This window comes from Geospiza fortis, unplaced genomic scaffold (genome assembly GCF_000277835.1).
Source record: "Geospiza fortis unplaced genomic scaffold, GeoFor_1.0 scaffold491, whole genome shotgun sequence".
Lineage (NCBI taxonomy): Eukaryota > Metazoa > Chordata > Aves > Passeriformes > Thraupidae > Geospiza > Geospiza fortis.
In genome coordinates, this window is record NW_005054390.1 from 969,173 (window position 1) to 989,596 (window position 20,424).

At 36.1% G+C, this 20,424-nt stretch overlaps 1 protein-coding gene across 1 annotated transcript in view; it reads left to right on the top strand.

Annotated features, from left to right (window-relative positions):
• UHRF2 (ubiquitin like with PHD and ring finger domains 2) overlaps nucleotides 1–20,424 on the top strand; it is an 85,865-nt gene that overhangs the window by 17,794 nt on the left and 47,647 nt on the right. Inside the window, exons 3-4 of the mRNA XM_031060777.1 lie at nucleotides 231–493; nucleotides 11,015–11,233. Of these exons, the coding sequence (XP_030916637.1) occupies nucleotides 231–493; nucleotides 11,015–11,233 (482 nt within the window). The remainder of the gene's footprint in view (nucleotides 1–230; nucleotides 494–11,014; nucleotides 11,234–20,424) is intronic.

The following is a 20,424-nucleotide window of genomic DNA, read 5'->3' on the forward strand; positions in this document are numbered from 1 at the left end:
TATACTTCATATTTATACTAGATTTAATGAAGGAAGAATAATAAAATGCTAGAAGTGCAAATAAAAGTATTTATGACTGCATATTACTTGTACTTGCAAGTAGTTATTATAGTTGATTGTTTTACTGATAACAGAGTTAAGCAGTAGCACTGTAAGTTGTCTGATTTATTTTTTTCTTAATTGGTGTTTTATAAAATGAGCATAAACTCATTATTGAATTTTCCTTTTAGATAAATGAATTGGTGGATGCCCGTGATATCAACATTGGAGCCTGGTTTGAAGCTCATATAGAAAATGTTACCCGAGCAACAAAGGGACATAAGAATGGTAAAGCTCAAGGGAAGAGTGGTAGCACTTACAAAAGGACTAATGGAAACTTAAATCAAGATCATTCTAGAGAAAATGCAAATAGTTTGGACAGTACACCTTCCACATCTTATTCAGACTGTATGGACACTGATGAAGAAGCTATTTATCATATCAAGTACGATGAGTAAGTGCTCCTGATACTATTTTGAGGACATCACATGTTGTTATTTGGTTTGTATAAAGCGAGAATTTCTTGAAGAAGCTTGGAATCAAAGAAAGCAAGTTCAATATTGCAACCAAGAAAAGAAAAACTAAAAAAAATAACACTTTTCAGTTGGATATAGCAAATCCATTGGCAGCAATGATGTCTTTCATGCCTAAATATTTGTGAAGTATTAGTATCTTCTCCTTATAAGGATATCTTTCTATATAAGAATATGCATCCTTTCTACATAAGAAAAAGAACTACATAAGCAAGTTTTTACAGTTGGTTTTTTCAAGTAAGGTTTTTTTAAAAATTAAAAAAAATATTTCTGATCTATATGGAATTCCTCTAAATAGAGCTGAAGGAGTTGAAGCAAATTTGTGTTACATAATTTGGATTTATTTTATTCCAAATAGAGTAATTGTGCGCAAAATTTTGGATCTGCACTTATAGTAGAGATTTATTATTGAGAACTTCGTGACTGAGGGCTTGAAACTGATCTTGAACTGGAGAAAGAGGGCATTAAGGGTAGAGTTTTTTCAAGTTAGTTTAGGGTTTTTTTGTCCCTTCTCTAGTCATAACAAATTCTAGAGCCTGCAATGTGTGGGTGGGAAACTTTGAGTTTGAAAGGATTTTGTATTTATGAGCAGGCTTTGCGCTGCTTCATTTGCTTGGGAAATTGTTCTGCAAGTTTTTTGGTAATAATGTGTTAAAGCAGTGAGTTAAGCTTTGAAACAAATAAAATTTTTAATGAGTTGAGTGTTTTAAATTTTTGATACTGAGATTAGGAAAAATACTGTAGTCTGTGAAATATAAGGTTGAGGTAGAAGGATGCAGAGTATATTAAGTATTAACTAAATGTAGATTTCCACAGCACTTTTTTACGTAGCTATTTCTGCTCTACATATTTTAGTACATAACTGCATCTGAATTACAGAGAGGACTTTTTGTTTCTTGTACTAGTAATAGATACAACTTAATGCACTTTTTTGACTCTATGCTGTTTGGATTCCATGTCTGCGACTCTAAGCATTTTACTTAAAATGTTAGAGAATTAAAAATTTGAGAATTACATAGTCAACTATTATGATCAAAACAAAAATATTTTTCAGTGCAATTACTGTCCTTGGTGGTGTGATTTCAAAGACTTGTCTTTAATATTATCTGATTTTACATTACTGTGGATATCTGTAAGTTAGCAATTGGCATACATTTCTGAGAATGTGTTTGTAACTGTTGCTGTGAAATTATGGTGGTTTTTTTTTTTTTTTAGATGTATTATGTTTTGTGAGTTGGAATTGCAGAAGTAGAAAAAGTTTCACAACAGTTCTGATTTTTATTTGGTATAGTCTTACTAAACTAAAAGATTGACCTCTATTTATGTGTACTTCCCTTTCAGCAAGTGAAGACAGTCTTTTTACTCCTACAAGGTGCTTATGTATAGCAGCACTATACACTTAGCCAACAAAATTAAGTAAGGCACAGAAGCATAATGTGGCAAGATGGTCACAGTTAAACTGATCAGTCTTAAGATATTGGAAGTTAGAGCTTTTGGAAAGAAACATTATTAGAAAGTGCAACTTGTATATTTATGAGTGAAAGTTCTTGATGGATGTTCCTGATACAATTCTTTTCGGGACTCACTTTTTTTCTTTTAGCATTACCCAACATGCACATTCCTATTGTAACTACATTTGTACTTCTACCGCTTTGTTTTCATACATTAGTGTTTACTTCTGATGCCTGTAGACAACACTTTTATTCTGCCACTTCTTTGCTTGATGTGCATAAGTAGGAAGATCATGGTGTGCTTTGACACACAGGTGTTCTCTGCTACAGAAACATATTAGTTTATCTCTTCACTCCTGTTCTTCAAGTGTCATATCTTACTGTGAGTACTATGCCCTGCACAGTTACTTGTGTGTGGGTGTTTTGTTTTTCAGATTTGGATTAAGCATTTTGCTGCCAGATGTACTTGGCACTTTCTAGTCTGTCCTTGTGGTGCTGTTTTGGAGAAGCTTTTTTCCTTTTTATCTCTGATAGATGGTGGCTCTCATGCCTGACATAGTTTTAGCTCCATCTTTCCTACACTCTCCATCATCTGAAATAGAGTAAAAATTACTTACAAATGAAAGACATAAACCTGGTGCCAGTAAAGCCATGAAAATTACTTTAATACATTGGAAGAACTGTATGTCAGAGATGGGCACAAGTGCACAACTTCTCAAATCATAACTGATGTTTTTGCAATTTGAAAAAAAATCACCACGAAGATTACAGTTGGTAGGATTACAGGGATAGGTCAGGTCACCTGTAATGCATTGAATTGGTCTACTCTACCCCCTAGATCAGTACATTCTCCTATAGCAGTTTTTCTTAAAGGGTGAAGCAGGGCTTGTCCTTTTCTTAAGTGACAAAGCTGGCTTTAGCACCAGGTGCTGCTAGACTTACATATCACAAGTCCTGTACAAAACCTAAAGGCTTTAATATGCAGTTTTAGATTTCATAAAAGTGTTCCTCCTCAGAGGGGTTCAGTGTTCATTTGCTCCTCTTTCTGTTTCTTGTTTAAGTAGTGTAGTTAGCGTGAATGTGAAAGGAAAATATATGAGAGAGCTCTTTTTGCAAAGAGTATAGTTAAGGGAAATTGCCCTTTCTGGGCAAGAATTAATTATAGTAATCTCAAAGGAGTAACCACCTTCTGACTAAAAAGAGCTTTCCTACCAGCTGTGACTGCTGCAGATAGGAGGTACTACACATTCCTCTGTGATTTTGTAGATAACAGCACTGGTGAGTTGTTTTTGTAGCAGTTTTCTCCCACCTCTTCCACCACCATGCCCCACCCCAGCTATGTGTCTAGTATTTAACTAAATTGCTGCAATAGTTATAAGGCCCACTTATTTCTGCAGAGAGAAAACCTAGGGCCATTGGGAGGAAAAGAACTCGGTTTCAGATTGCACTTATCAAGAATTTTGACTCCAGTTCAAAGATTTATACTTGTTTGAGAACCCTAATTTCACCAGTGAGCAAGACACCAAAATACCAGTTTTATTACCAATGCTGACCTTCAGGCAGTATCAAATTTCTTGACATCCCTTTCTGGCTATATAACTTCTGCATGACAGTCCATCTTCTGCTTTCAATTTCTGAATGCAGGTTTTTCCCTGATGTCAGCAGTTTGAAGGTGTGTTCCTGGTTTTTTTGTCAGCGTATCTTCCTCCCCTTAGACTTTATTCCCTGTATTTCCATTTCACGTTTGCATTTGTGGGTATCACAAGGAACCATTAAACGCTTTGAAGTCAAGGACGTGCTATCAGGGTTCATACAAAACTATCATACATTTCTTTCTTCTCCTCCCAGCAACTGACTTTAAATACACAAGAAATTAACCTGTCTTGAACATAAAAAAGCTGAATCCTCATTTAAAAGGACTTGTGAAGAAGCCAGCACATGCTGAGGTCCTAAAATTAGCTGAGATAACTGTAGGTGATCTCCACCGCATTCTTAAGCTTGCTTAAGAATCACTTCCAAATCAGAAACTGGACATTTCAATAGCAGAGTGGCACCATAAGGACATGCCTACAATGCTGTGTTATATCAGCATTTGCCCTTTCCTCTTACCTTATTGTATTTCATATTTGTTACTGGTGTAGCACTGGTTATCATGTGCTTAGTTTCAGGGAGAAAGTTCTCATTCTGCAAGTATTGGCTTCTTGATCATTAGCTCCCCAAAGCAGCAGGAAGACTGGGTTTACCCTAAGTATTTGGATTGCAATCAAGTAAAGTCTTGTCCTTTCTTTTCTTGTTTCAGTCATTTGAGGGCCTTTAAGAAGACCCTCAGCAGAAGCTGCAGGGAAGCTGGATGTTTCTGCAGCATGAGAAATTTCAGTATGACAACTTATATGCAAGTACAGATTAAGTATGACTCAAGTGTAGATGACTTCTTACAAGGCCATTGTTCTGGCTGATGATACTCCCCTTAGGTTTTATAACAATCAGAGAATTTTATTTTAAAACATGAGGTAATATCTGCGTCATATGCCATATAAAGTATGCTATAGTTATTTCTTCTAGGGAACTAATTGCTTCTCTTTACTTCATGCTTAATGTAAGCTGTGGAGTAATGCCCTCAGATTTTAAAGATGTACACACATGCACGTATTAAGAAAATTAGGATTTCACTGTGTTGCCACAGAGGTCAAAAAAGTGTAGTCATCCTGTGTGGCTGTTAAAGCAATATGCAAGACACAGTCTTATAGCTGGAGAGCACAGACCATACTGACGCAATGAGGAGAAAAGTTCTAAGTACTGCCTGGTCAGAAAAACCCAATTTCTACTTGAAAGTGTAACTCACAGCTGAAGAGATTGTCGAGAGAATAATAGTATTAAGCTTGCTATTATTTTCTCAAGGAATGGTTTGAAGATTAGACTTGCTTAGTTGGGTCCGTTTTCTGAATGTTTTTAATATGAAATTTTCACATACAGGTAGTAGGCTGGGATTTAATCTGAGAATTCACTTAGCTCACACTGCTGATAAATTGATTTTTGGACACCAAAAGACATTATGGGCCGTTCTCAGATGAGGTAGCCCCTACTTCTTTCTTATACTTTGCTTTCCAGCTGTGTACATCTGATAGTGAAGTTGCATTGAACTTTGTAGTTATATGACTGTACAATGAAGTGCTCTTGTTTCCTAATATATCTAAAATCTAGGTTTACTTGGTGAGTGTTACTGGGTTTTTTATTCATCTGTCAAATAAATTAATCCTATATCCAGTGGGTCCTCATATAGGAAAGGTTTCCTGCTTCTTTGAGAGGTAGCTGCTTTGTGCAGCATTAGTGGTAGTGCATGATGCAAACTGCTCTGTTTTGTCTTCTGTGAAGAAATGTCAAAATACATTCCTTTGCATGCTATGTGTTTCTCAATTAACTCTTGTAAATGTTTAGCTGAATTATCTGACTTTTTTCTTTATATATATCTAACATAGAAAAGAGTGCAAATCAGGAGGATACATGTTATGAGATTCCTGGCTCTAGTCTGAGACACTGAAGTGAGGAAAGGGATTCCTTTTGAAGGACATGAAGTTAATGGCTAGAAACATGACAAAGTTGTGGGAGCTATAGACTGTAGTTTTTTTTATAGCACTTACATCCTTTTGTTTATGTTGGAGAGTTTAGAATTTCCGAAGAGAAAGAGGAATGAAAGCTATATTGTCTACTAAGTAGAATGCTAAGACAATCTGTTCCTAAGGATACCACACGTTCTTTCTGAACTTATCTCAGTCACAAAATATATATAATTATATTTATAAGGTGACTACTTGGAGCACCTCTAGTATCAGTGATTAGTTTGTTTACTTGTTCAAAATTTTTACCTCATATAGATTATTAGACAATCTTGAAGTAATCAAAGACCTGATATGTCAGTTGTCTTTTTTTCCATACATCCTCACTAGAAAGCATGCCACCAGAATCATTCATACTTGAAAGTATTTTATGGGAGTAGCTACACACTGCTGCTCTTCATTTCCAGAAGTTAGTTCCTTGTAAGGTTATTTGTCCCATTTGCAGTGGGTTTCTGACTGCTTATTCTGTGTTTTATAATGTCTGAGTATTTGTATTGTAGTCAGGGTTTTGGCAACAGGCATTAACTGTAAGACTCTGATTTCTGATGTGGTAGGCACCTTGTGCAAACTGAATAGGAAGAAGTTTGAGGAGACAATCTAGGTGTTTCTTATGTCTCTTTAGAACGGATTTGAGCCAAGGGAGGGAAGCTTTGCTGTCCTAGCAGGTGTTTGAGAGAACGACTAAAATAATAACAGTTAAAGTTTTTTTGTTGTTGTTTAAAACTGATTCTGGGCTTAAAAAATTGTGTAAACAGTGAGAATAAGTTTGAATGTTACCACATATTAATTTATCTTGAATTAGCTGTAAGTATTCTCCTTGCATTTCTGAGGAAAGTTTTTTGAAAAGATGCATGACTTGTCTGCTATCCAGGGAAGTAAACCTGTTTTTCACGATATTCACATTACTTAAACTTGTAATACAAAATTATTGTATTAAAAATTGAATGTTCTGTGTATTTCTTACACTTCTGAACTTCTGTTTTGATACCCTTATTTCCACGTTGTCTCCTTTCAGAGTATCCATGTTGTCCATACAGCGCAGTCATGTTTACATTTTTGGCAACTCAGAATTAAAGTAATTGGGAAACTAAGATGGTTCTCTTCAGGCTATTGATATGGTTTCTCAGTGTTTAGGCTGCTTAATTCTGTAATTATTAGTTGTTAGGTAAAGTTCTCAAAATCTTGATTATGTTCCATGTGACTGATTTTTATCTTTATTGATATTCAGTATCCTTCAAATCTGTCTTTTGAAATATATTACTTGGGTTTTTTTTTGTAATAACAAATTATCAGACCTACTGTTTTTTGGAAGTGCACAGCTTGACTACCCCAGTGATTTTTTTTTTCCATTCATAATTGTGGCTTACAGTGTAGTGCTTTTTGTAACACTGTGTTGGCTTTCTCAAACAGTACCGTAAAACTGGGCTGATTATTTCCTCAGGTTAGAAGGGAGTGGGGTGGTAGCAAACTAGTTTTTAACCAGTTCTACCTTCTTAGTCAGATTTACCTCTTCCAAGAGCTCATTCCTTTCTGTTTCTTTTTTTGTTTTTGCCCTTCTATTCCTTCATTCCGGGGTTGGGATGACTCATTTCTGAATTTTATGATTGAGAAAATAAATGATACTTTCATTTTATTAATATTGGAAAATAATTTTTAAAATTGTGCGTCTGCACTATCATTCCTCACTGTACTAGTGTGGAGAGTGGTTGGGGAAGTCTTTACTTTTGTTTTTATTTTTCCAGTTCTAGTTGTTCTAGTAACAGCTGGGAAAAGTGTTAGAGGGTATGTTGCAAGGTCTCAGTAAATTGAGCAGGCTTGGGTTTATTCTGACATAGAACTACTTTGTGTCCTAGCATTGGAGCATTTTAGGAACCACTGCCAACCATCTGGCCATAACTAAGAAATACTGGAATTTTTGCTTGATGAATAATTCTTTGCTATGGAGACTGTCTACAAAGATAGGAAATCTCAAGAAGTCCTTGCTATGCTAGTGTTGGAAATGCTACAGGGAAGAATTAAATTAGAGGTAAATAGAGATATCCCATGGGCAATATTCATTAAATTCTTATGGTTATGCTTGCTGTTATAGCTCCTTTTTTCAGTATTAGTTGCCAAATGTCCTAAAAACATGGAAAACCAAGAAACTGTCCACAGCTGTTTTAAATTTAAAGGTTTAATTTTGCCATATAATCTTCATTTCAACTGTACAAATTTATGATAGGCTAATTAAAACATTGATGTGAAAATGTTTGTTTTCTCTTGAGTGTGATCTTAGGATTTTAAAAGTAACTCAATAAATGAGAAAACACTTTCAGCATGTGTTCACGTCTCACAGTAGTCCTTTATTAAAGCTTCCCGGAATGGGCAAGAGTTAATTTTCAGGTAATTATTGAGGTTACAATACCATATTTATTCTCTTTATATTTTGGTTTATCTACATCCGTATCTTGTGATCTATGCTAAATATTATTCTTTCATATTTAAGAGATTAGATTTTAAATTAATGTGATTTTTACAAATGGCATGTTAAACTTCAGGAAAATGAATGTGAGGTAGTAGGATTTTCTAATGTGACCGTCATTTTTTTCTTATTTAAATAAATTGTGGCATTAGACACATTTGAGGGCACAAGTTTACTGTGGAAGTACTCTTTACTTATTAGTATAATAATGAATAGTGGTACTGAGCTTAACATACAGAGTTTAACTCTGCAATTTTTAGCCTAACTCAAAAACTTGTGGCAAGTACTGCTTCTGCTGTTTTGCCTGAGGTATCAGTTATGGACCAATATGAAGGGTTAAATAGCTAGTAGCATTTATCAGCAGCCATGAAAACATTTCTATGTGTGCACAGCAGTAAAAACATTCAATATCTGTAACGCTTTGCAAAAGAAATGTAAAATGTGGCAAAAGACATCTCATTTGTTTTTTTCTAAAGTTTGTTTGCATTTTTGACCAGTTGATTAGAGGGAAAATGAACTCAATGGACAGTCAGCCTTCCTTTTCTTGCTTTAGAAAATGGTTTCTGTTTATAAAAGGGGATTGGGGGTGGGGAGTGTCTTTTGATAACTGATAGGCAATATTTTTGCTTGGGTTTTTTCATGAACTACTTCCAAGAACAAAGGTGGAGACGTTAATGATGAGAGTCTTTGAAATTCCTCATCAGTACAATAGGAAGATCTGTTCTGAGTTCTATAGAGGTGAGAGAGACAATATGAATCTGAATTTAGGGAAAAACATTTGTCCAAAGCTCACCCAGGAAAATAGAAGCTGAAGATATTTTGCTTTCAGAAGAGAATAGATTTTTCAGATCCAGGTTAAGTTTTTATGAATGTCAACTCTTGTAAGTCAAATATTTTAATTTTTTTTAAACAGTGACATAGGAACTTCTAAAATGTTTATTTGTTATTTTTATGATTCCATATGTATTTCTTACCTCATTATTTCACTGTATAAATAAATGGTGTCTGGTTTTGATCTATCTTCTCTAGTTTCCTGATGTTTAGGCAATATTTTGGTTTCAGAGTTCAAGTAAACTGAGTCTTTATTTGCTGTGTTCTACTTACTGTCTTCTACAACCTTTAGGAAGGGTTTACTGTAGAACTTCTGAAATTGATTAGTAGGTCAAACATAGCTGTCTTAAGATTTCAGTAGCCTGTTGTACAATAACGTGATGTTATTTAGGCATTCAATAAAGTAGGCATGATCTCTATAGCTGGTTTTTTGCTTTTTCTTATTATGGGTAGGTGAATCAATCATGGTTTTTGTGGATATAGCAGTTAAAATAATAATTAATATGGTAGAACAATATGGTAATTCTTCGGGTGAAAGTTGCATGGCATAAAGGCAAAACCTCAAATGTTAGCTTTTCAGTATGCGCTGAATTTGGAAACAATGTGGGCAAAAAAAACCTTAGGAAGTGTGGAGAGTTGCATTGTATGAAACTATTGTTTTGATAATGACTTGATCACAGTCTTTGTATGATGTAACTTCTGTTGTGCAGAATTTTATAATTAGGGTTATAAAAATGTTTGTGTGAAAACAGGCATTGTATTTAACTTTCTAAGTAGTTAGAGATATGTTCTTTTACTTAGCCATTAGTTTATTGGAAGGTACACCCACTCTTAAACTGTTGCTGTCCATGCTTCGTTAACAAAACTATCAGTAAATCTCCCCTGTTCCCCCAGCCCCCCACGTCAGTAGTAGCAAACTGGTGTGTTAGATTCAATAGAAGGCATAAAACAAGCAAAATGAACCAGTTTAAAATGTGTTCAGTTTCAGTGGTGGGCTTTCAGTCAACTGTTCAGGAGTAGACATCCATATTTCAGGCTATCATCTGTCATTCTCATGCTCTTAATGACAGTTGGTTTAGTACTACTTACTACTAGTACAACTTACTACATGTAAGTTGCAATGTGCAATTTTCCCAAGACCTTGAAATATTCTTGTTTACTGTAGGGGGAGGCATGTTGTAAAGTGGTAGAGCCAGACTTTTATTAGTAAGGGTAGGATGTTGCCATTAATATTTAACAATGTGGTTTGATAAAGGTGTATTAATTTAACTGTGAGTGCTCTTGTTAAAGTGCCAGTAATTTCATGGTGAAAATATAATTTTAGATACATCATCCTCAGCATTGTTTGTTAAGAAGGGATAATTTTAATAGCACCTGTTTATTTGCAATAGACTAATTTCATTTTCCCTGTTAAATTTGTTCTGTGAACTCATGTAGTACCAGCTAAGTGGTGGGAGATCATCTGCCTACACACAGTATGAAAAAGGAACTTCACTTTAGCATCTTTTAACTTTTTGTTACAGGCTAGCTTTTTCTTTTATTTTTTTTTTTGGGAATTAGTATTTTGATCCTGTCTATATTCTGCTATTTTTCCAGCACACGTGCAAATACTCTAGTATCAAGTAGTAGTATCAAGTAGGCTCTAGTATCAAGTAATAGTTGCCTTATTCAGAGGAATATAAGAAAATTGTAGTTTTCATGAAAAGTTGTAATGAAAACTACTAACTGTAGTTAAAATGAAAAGCATCTCAAATTTAAAAAGCATCTCAAGTTTCCTTCCTGCATTGGGATTTTAGTTAGAGTGCTGTCAAATAACACTAAATTATTGAGAAGTGCATATAGATTTACTGATTTTTTTGGTTTTTTTAAACTCATGGAAGCTAGTTTTCCCATCTGAGATGAAACAAATTCTTTGTCTGTATTTAGAGGAAAGCCATATTTTAAAAAGGATAAGAAGTCAGATTTTATGTTTTTTGTGTGCCCAAAGAACATTTAAAAACTTTTACTTCTGAATAAAGTTGTCTGTGATTCTTTTTACTGTTGCCATAGTCATAATCATCGGTGTTGTTGGTTTTGCTTTTCAAGGTACCCAGAAAATGGCATAATAGAAATGGACAGAGTTAATCTTCGACCCCGAGCAAGAACCATTCTGAAGTGGAGTGAGCTAAAAGTGGGTGATGTGGTGATGGTTAACTACAATGTTGAGACACCAGAAGAAAGAGGATTTTGGTTTGATGCAGAAATTACCTCTTTGAGAGAAATCTCAAGGACTAACAAAGAGGTTCATGCTAAAATTCTGCTGGGGTAAGATTTGCTTGACCAACTCAGAAAATCTCTACATATCATATGAAATGTATTTGGTTTAGTTTTTTTATCTGCTAGTCACCACTAGATTAATTTTAATGTCGTATGTTGATTCCACAGCTGCGTGAATTACAAAATTACAGTGCATGGTTTTTACAATGTGCAGACTTAACTGTAAGTCAGAATTTTTATTTTTCAGGAGATTGCCAGAGGCAACCATAAAGGTTTTTATGTATTATGTGTGATTCAGATTGATGAGAGCATGTTCCAGTAATTTTTTAGATAATTGGGAACCCCTAGGTCTCACTGAGTATGAGTCATCTCTGACAGTTTGAATAAGTCTGTAAAATGGCTAAATAAATTTTTAAAGAATAAAATATTTATTTAGTATTATAACCTCTGATAAGTAAAGTGTGGAGCTGCTGTTAAGTTTTCATTTGACTGAAATCACCTGAATATCTTTGCTTTGTTTTACTATTTTATTTTAAAACTTCTGTGCAGTTCTTGAGAAATAGTATTTTCTGCAGATATCCTTAAGATATTGGTGTCAATAAGTTGTGTTGTTGCCTTCTTAGGGATGGAACAGATGACCAGTGGTTGATTTAATGTTGGCACATTTACTCATGAGTGTTATCATTGTCCTGGGAATGTATTCCTGAAAATGAACTGGACTACTAGCATACCTTGTAGTTTTCTTTACAAGAAAAGAGGATGCTGTATCTGTAGGAAGACTTAGTGTGAGACATGGTTACTTGGGAGAGACACACACAAGTTGCTGTGAATCTGGTCTAATTCAGTATTTTGTGTAAAAGTGCAATCTTCTCTAGTACTGGGAAATAGCAAAGACATTGGCTCAGTAAAGCATGCAAGTAAATGAAAGTTTGTTTTGGGGGTGGGTTCTAATTTTAGAATTACAGTAGTTTCCGAGACACTCTCAGTGCATTATAGTCATATTTTATTAAGTAGAGCAGGCACATGGACTTTTGTAGGCAAAGCAAAAAGATCTCAGACTTGAAATACAAACCTAGAAAAAAATGAGAAGATATTTTGAATTATTAACTTGAAAGAGAGAAGAGATTAAGAAATGGAGGACAGGATCAATGGACAGATGCAGATTTTCACTGTAGTGCATTTAGTGCTAGTGGCATTTGGTGAGTCAGGGATGGGTTTCATGGCCTTCTAAAAATAGAACCGCCCAGAGTACAGTTTACATCAAGTTCAAAAGTCTGTTGATAACATTATTTAAAACTGTTGCCTACATGGATTCTTTCAGAGTTTTCCCCATCTGTTAAAAATAGGATAATCAAAATATGTTTTTGTCTTGATTTGACAAGACATGTGTCTGCTAAGGAAGGCAGGAGCCTCCTCTGAAATGGAAAATGTAAACCCCCTCCCTCCGAATTACTGTAATTTTGAAATGAAAAGGCTCTCAGGCAAAGATATGGGACTAGAAATAACAGTTCTTTACTAGGAAAACCTAAAATGCAAATGTAATAGTACAAACAAACAAACAAACAAAAAAAACAAAACAAAACAAACTACTGACAGAGTAAGAATACAACCTGACACCCAGGTCAGGATGTAGGTAGCAGTCTGATTAAATGGTGGCTGCAGTCCTCCTGCAGTGACAGGTGTGGTTCTGTAGAAACAGTGATCCTGTAAAAGGGTGCAGTTTTTCTCTGAAGGTCCAGTGTAGATGGGCCTGGTCTTCCTCTGGGAATCCAGTGGGGAAGACAGCTACTCCTCTGGGAATCCAGTGGAAAAAGCTGCCTGTGGTGTTTCAAGTCTCAGATTATATCCAGGTAGGAATGCTTGGCTCCTCCCCCTGGGCAGAGCATCTCACAATGGGATGATGTAATTTTATCAGTCATGCAGTGACACTCAGTGGCCCATTAACAGAAGATATCTCCGTGAGGGAGGATTGGTTGTGGAAGAGATAAAGAAAGTTGCCCAATTAACAGAAGATAACTGCCCCACTTCTAACAGATAGGAATAGAATACCCCTATTTCCAACCTAAGACAGTTTTATATTGGCAAAAGGAAGTGCCTGGTGGCTAATAAAAACTTCTGCTTGGAACTCTATAGAGTAGTCTTTTCTATATCTAAATAAACTGATAGTTATGCTTCAGACTAGAAGATGCTAAATTCAAATACTGTCAGTACTGTGGCTGGTACAATAGGGTTCCCCCTGATACTTACACTTATATCTTCTGAAAGGAGTTGGGAGGAAAACAACACTGGACAAATACCTATACTAAAGTAATGAATTTAAGTCCATTTTTCAGATGGAATCATATTTCAGAGAATTTTCTTCCTAATTAAGAACTCTGGTTTCCTATAAATGTTGATAGATTGTATATGTAATAATCAACTTGTTGCAGAAAGTAAAGTTAACCGAGCCCTCACATTTCCTAAATTTATCAAAGAATACTTCTTTATCACCTGTACAACCCAACTCATTCCTCTCAATTAGTAGTAAACGAACAAGACAAGCCTCCTAGTATACATAAATTTGTGTAAGGAGCATGCAAAAGTAATTGCTTTGAATTTCAGGCAAGTGGATTTGCAAATTAAAAAATAACCTCAGTGTTTCATTGTTAATATATAAATAATATAAAATATTTTAATATAGTTTAGAATTATAATGTAGTTATTTTAATCTAGAATAATATAATTAATATATTTCTAGTCTATTATATTCGTATGTGATTATGAGTTCTTAACATTATGTTAACTATTTGTCTCAAATAAAAGTGAAATTTATTTTGAATTTTTTATGATTATCTGTTAATGATTAATTGATTGTATGCTAATGACTAGTTTTTTTGTGTACTAGTTAAGAACAACTTTAGCAGGCAGTAAAGGGAGGCAGGGGGGAGACCATAAGGGTCTTAGGGTTGCATCAGATATAATAATTGCTTGGAATTTTTTCCTTTGTGATGTTATATCAAAGAGGCTTTGTATAAAACAATTTTGTATGTCGTATTTGAAGGTTTAATTTATTGATCTTGCTGTTTTTGACAAAGATTTCCTGAAGCTGTTGGTATAATCACAGGAAATAACAAGAATATTCTGTTTGCAATCATGCTTTGAAGCTAGTAGAACATAGGATGAATAGTTTTTTTTGGTGCACCTTTTGACATGTGTATTTGTTTGGTGTTACTGTTACTCATATCTTAGTCATAACCAAAAGGAAAATTCCTGTGCAGTCTGTCATCATTAGCTCATCTTTTGGAAAATATATATGAAATAGGGAATTTTACCAAATAGAGGATGAGACTGAATAGGGGAGGCAAACATCATTATGCAGAATAACTGACCACTTATTATTAATTTTCATTTCTATAGTATTCACATTGCAGCTGAAATTTGTAATTTTAGGATGTCTAAAACATATAGAACAGGATTTTCTGTGCCTCAGATGCAAATATTATGGAAATAGCAGTGCTTTGGGCATGGAATAGGACTTAAGGTTTCTCATGGCTCTGTGTGCATGCTTGCAGTTCAGGAGCTCTGAGTGTGAGTTTTTTATTTTGGAGTATCTGTGGTTCCTCTGAATTTATTTTAACTGGCAAGGTGTTCCGTCTCTGGTTTTAAATATCCTCTGTTTTTCCCTTTGAGGAGTGTGTTTTATTTCCTAACGACAACACTTGTTTGTAGTCCAAAATAATATGACATGTTGTCTTTGAGACTAACTGCTCATAATTTAGCCTTGGAGCCAGCAGATATATTTAAATTCACCATACCAAATCAAACCAAAGTAGATCAAATGATGCTCTGCATTCACTCCTTCCTAGAATTGAAGATAGAGACCAAATTAGATCTTAGTTTTCCTCAGTAAACACTTGGAAGTCTGAGGACAAGCAAGGACTCTGTCAATACCAAGACTCTTTTTTTTTTGCTTAAGCCTTTGGAGGTGTGTAAGAATGTAGATATAAATTATACAGAGTGAACGTAATTTTCTTCTTTAGGTGAGTGAATGTTTAATAAATGTCATGTCTTCACCTATGCAGCTGTAAAGGAGTGTAATAGAATGGTCTTAAATTTTCATGTTCATATTTCTCATCTTTATTTCTGCAGGGATTACTTTCTCTTAATTTTTAAATATTTTGTTGTATTTTTCTTGTGACGTGCCAGATCTGCTGTTTGTCTTACTCTTTTTTTTCCATGCTATGCATTCATATTTATCATCCTACTACTCCTTTTATTCTTATCTAGCATGTTTTATTCTTAGAATGCAATATGATATTTTAAAATTATCTTTATGCTACCTGTACAGATTTTACTTTTAACTTCTCCCTTTACTTCTTTTGGACAAGATTTTCCATTTATATTTGACTTCTGATTTTTAAAAAAATCATATATATATTTGTTTTTACAGATTTGCAAAGGCACAGAAATTAAATGCTTTACCGAATAGTGAGGTATTCTGTAATAGTGAGTGAAACAAGCTGTGCACAGGGTTTTTTGTTTATAATTTCAAGAATTCCTGTGCCTCTGTCAATTTCTATCTAGTTAAAAAGAAAGTTATTGGTAGTTGTACCTTTTTTTGACACTTTGGAAAATAACAGTACCATACTTCCTATCACTCTCAGTATATATTATGATAATCATCATGTCAGAGTTGTTGTCATGATTTGGTAGATGCCCAGTAGTACAGTTCTCACAGTGCTTCTTTAGGTCTGGAATTTTCATTAATGTGGTTTATATCTTACTAATGCTTGCATAATTTTCTACCCAAAGTAACATCCTTGTTTATTTATTTTATTGTAGTGTCTTTGACTATTGTTGGTTGATGTGGGAGGACATTGTTTTGATGCTGTGTGAAATAATAACAGTATTTACTTGGACCCATTTTCTCAAATAACTTTCATGCTGTATCAGCAGGTATCCTAGTAATAAGAATTTTAATTGCTGAAGACCTTACTTACAGTTTTTTTGCACAAATGTAAAAGTGGCATATTTCTTCTAGGAAACAAAACTAGTAAAAAGGTGAATTTATATCTCTCACTTTCCTCTTATTGTGACCTCAGTGGAGCTGGTCACCTCCTTTTAAGAAGAGAACACCTCTTGCATCAACAAGACTGTTTCAAATCAAGATAGATTGAGTGGCCAAGAAGCCTGCTGGGATTTTTGATGATGAATATGTAGAGGTGATGCCTAGAACTTTTTAAGCATTTCTTTGTACTGCTTTTACTAGTGTCTATGGCTAGAGATTGCTCTTTTTGTGATACACAGCCTTAGGGAATAATCTCACAATTCGTAACAGGAATGACTCTTGACACCCAGAATGTTTTGCATACTACTTAATTACCTTGTTGGACAAAAGAAATCATGTTAGCTTAAGTGGTGTGTGAGTGTAATTCTCTATTTGAACTTAGAAGTGAAGTTTACTGTACATTAAATTGTTCGCTTTTAAATTCCAGATTAGATTTTTAACCTTTCTTCAATTGTGGTTTCAGTTTTGAGGAAAAGTCAAGAATTAAAAGATTCAATGGACCTAAGGACAGAATATTATTAAAGAGACTTCTGAGTAGTGTGAAGTGCCTTTTGTTAATGATTCAGGTGTACAGGACAAATATCCCAGGAGATACTGGGACATCCTGGGTTCTAGAGAAATGTTGTTATTCAGACTTATTGTTTCTGTCAAATGTGAAACAGAAGAACATTATCTGACAGAGAATTACTCATGAAGAGATCATGAGCAGAGTGAATCCTGTAACCATTCAGTGTAGTACTTGTCGTCTTTGCAAGATCTTTACAAGATACAGTGCCTTGATTCAGCAACTATGACATTAAACTCGTGGTGTTGATACAGGCTAGGGGTAAACTCATGGACCTCAGCCTTGCTGAAAAGGACTTGGGGTGCTGGTGGATGAGAGGCTGGATGTGACCCAGCCACGGGCACTCCCAGCCCAGAGAGCTACACATGTGCTGGGCTGCATCCAAAGCAGCGTGGCCAGCAGGGCCAGGGAGGGGATTCTGCCCCTCTGCTCTGCTCTGGTGAGGCCCCACCTGCAGGGCTGCCTCAAGATTCCTGGCAGGGGACAAAAAGGACATGGACCAATTGAAGCAAGTCCAGAAGAGGCCAAGATAGTTGAGGGGAATGGAGCACCTCTTCTATTAGGAAAGGCTGGGAGAAGGGGAATTGTTCCACACTTTTTACAACAGCATGTAGTGACAGAACAACGGGCAATGGCTTCAAATTGAAATATTTGTTTTAGAGTATATACTGGGAAGAAATTTTGTAGTATGAGGGTGGTGAGGCATAGGAACAGGTTGCCCAGGGAAGATGTGGATACCCCATCTCTGTTAGTGTTCAAGGCCAGGCTGGATGGAGCTCTAAGCAGCCTGGCCTAGTGGAAAGCATCCCTGGCCAGGGATTGGAACTAGATGATCTTTAGGGTCCCTTTCAACCCAGCCATTCTATGACTCTATGAAAGAGTACATATTGAGAAGTATTTGGCTGACTTAGAGATATCCTTTTCTTATTTCTTTCTCCTTTCCCTTTGGACAGAAGCTTCTATTTTACAAACTCTCACTAGTTGTGATGGACGTGTTCTACACAGATCATAGCTATTCCTTCACACTCTTTACCTGCATGCTTCGTTGTTCTACATCAAAGAGGACAAATCTTCAGGAGGTTCCCAAGAATAGAAAGGATTTTAAGGATTACTGTTTTAAGATTTGCTTGTCCCTAATTATTATCTGATATGGAACATATATTTGATCTGCATACTTCCCTTTTCTTAAAAAGAGAACATAAAAAGTAACTGATTTGTCCTTTGTGTAATTTCCCTGTATATTGGCTGATCTTAAGTAGCATTATGGGGAAACTGATTGTTTCAGGTTGGTTTCCTAAAATGGCGGGAAAGTCGACTAGATGCTTGTAATTTGTGTTATGTCTTTTAGACTTGAATATACTGTTCTTTGAAATTCCAGGTTTTTATTGGCAAACCAAGTCTGCTTTCAGAGAGAGCCAAAGAGTAAGCCAAATTATTTAAGATCCTTTTAGTCTTGCTGGTGAAAAGAGTAAGACTTTAAAGGGCAAATCATCCCAAGGAAAAGGTGTGAGTAAATCCTGTTCATCAAAACCTGGTTAAATGCACACCTTATGTCAACAAACGTTTTACTTTTAATAATACCACTTTGACTTTTGTCCCTGACAACTGCAGAAAGGCAAATCTTTCATCTGTTTTAAAAGAGGGCTAGTCAGCCTTATTTCAGTCTTTGGGAGAAAGGGGACTGTTTTCATGAAGTGCTGGTGAAATTGTGATGATTAGGAATAGCCAAGGTGAAATTTTTTTTATAAGAGCAAATTGTGCCTTACAAAGTCATCTGCCTACTCTGATAAAATTATTTTCTCTGTAGCCAAGTGTCTTGGTTTGAAAAAGAGGTGTCTGCTAGGGAGGGCAGGAGCCTCTCTTGGAATGGAAAATGTAAACCCCTTGACTCCAAATTATTATAATTTTGAAAATGGAGGGTCTCTCAGGCAAAGATATGCGAGCAGGAATAACAGTTCTTTACTATGAATAGAGCAAACCAACAGCAGCAGCTCGGCACTGACACCAGGCAGAGCCCAGACCCGGTCCCCGCCCTCTCTCGGCTGTGAGAAGCACCAAGCTGGAACGGCATAAATGATTTAAAATCCCAGGGTGCTAGCCAAGATGTATCAGAAGCTCTGGAGCTGTGGCTGGAACTGCGGGGCAGGCAGGGGGTGCAGGGCTACAGTGCAGTGAAAGCTCGGAGCGGTGCTGAAGAAGCAGCGGGAGCGGGACAGGGGCAGCCCGGCTCCCAGCCAGGGCAGAGAGGGGCAAGTCCAGATCCCGGGCACCTGAGCAGATGGTGATAGGTCCCTCTTTTAGTGAGGTGGGTGAAAAGGTCTCAGTTCAGTGGCTGCTCTCAAGCAGAGGCTCACCCCACAGCAGAAGGAGCAGGGCAGCTCTGACTGTCCTCATCCGAAGCCTAGAGAGAGAGAGAGAGAAAGCAGTTGCCCCAGCCCTGTCTTTTGTCAGCCCAGGTAAGAGAAGTTCAACCAGATGCCCTCGTCCCCTGAGCTTGGCCACTTCTTTCTTAAGTACCCAGTTGTTAGTGTTTCCTAGAAACTAGCAGGGAAAAAATTTCCTAAGTTAAATGGAACAAACAGAGAGAAACCTAACCCCCAACACCAAGGACAGAGCGTAAGTTGTGATTTAATTCAATGTCAAATGTCCCATTATCCTGTCTCAGTCTGGTGATTCCTGTAGTAAACTGGAGGATGGACAGCCAGATGGGTTTAGAAAAAGAAAACATTGAATGATTGGCCTCAGAAGATAGCAGTTACTAAGTTACATGCTACTTGGGAAGTGATGGCAGGCAAGGAACTGCAGGGATGTGTCCTGAGGACCTGTAATGTTCAGTATCTTGTGGCAATACAGTGGACTCTTGCCAAGTTTGCAGACACAATAAATTGATGGAAATGCAGGGGTAGTACTGCCAAGCAGAGAGACCTGAACAAGCAGAGGAGGAATGGGTGGCAGGAGACTCAAGAAAGTCAAGATGGATAAATACAGAGATTTCTTCCACCTGGGAAGGCACAACCCAGGTTGAAGCAGGTTGAACTTGAAGCAGTACTCACTGCGAAGGAGCTGTGATGAGAGGGGCCTGTGGCTCTTGGTAGAAAGCAAGGTGAATATGAACCAGCAGTGTGTAATGAAGATTAGCAGTATTTGGGCTGTATAAAAACAAGAATAAGTAGAAGACTGGGGAAAAGGCATTTCCTCTCCTTTACTAAGCACTAATTAAAATGCATCAAGAATATTCCACCTACTATTCCACTCAGCTCAAAACACACACCCTCTCATCTAGATGGACAAAAGAGAGATATATAAAATGCAGTGAATTTCAGCAGAGGGGCAGAAAATAGATTCTTTGGATTGCATTTAAAAGCTTAACATTTCAATTAATTATGTGTTGAAACATTAATTGCTTTAACAACAACAGAAAAAAGCATAAGTAAAAAGTGTTAAAATTTCAAATGTTTTGGGTGTCCTAACCATAACTGTAAAATTATATTTTGAAGGTGAAGAATGGGTTGACCGTATTTGTAAGTGTCCTTTCTTTAATAAACATGCAGACTTGGAACTACAGAGTCTTTTGACTTGCTTTTTAGGGGGTGATATTTAGAAGTTTTCTGAAATTTAATTTTTTCC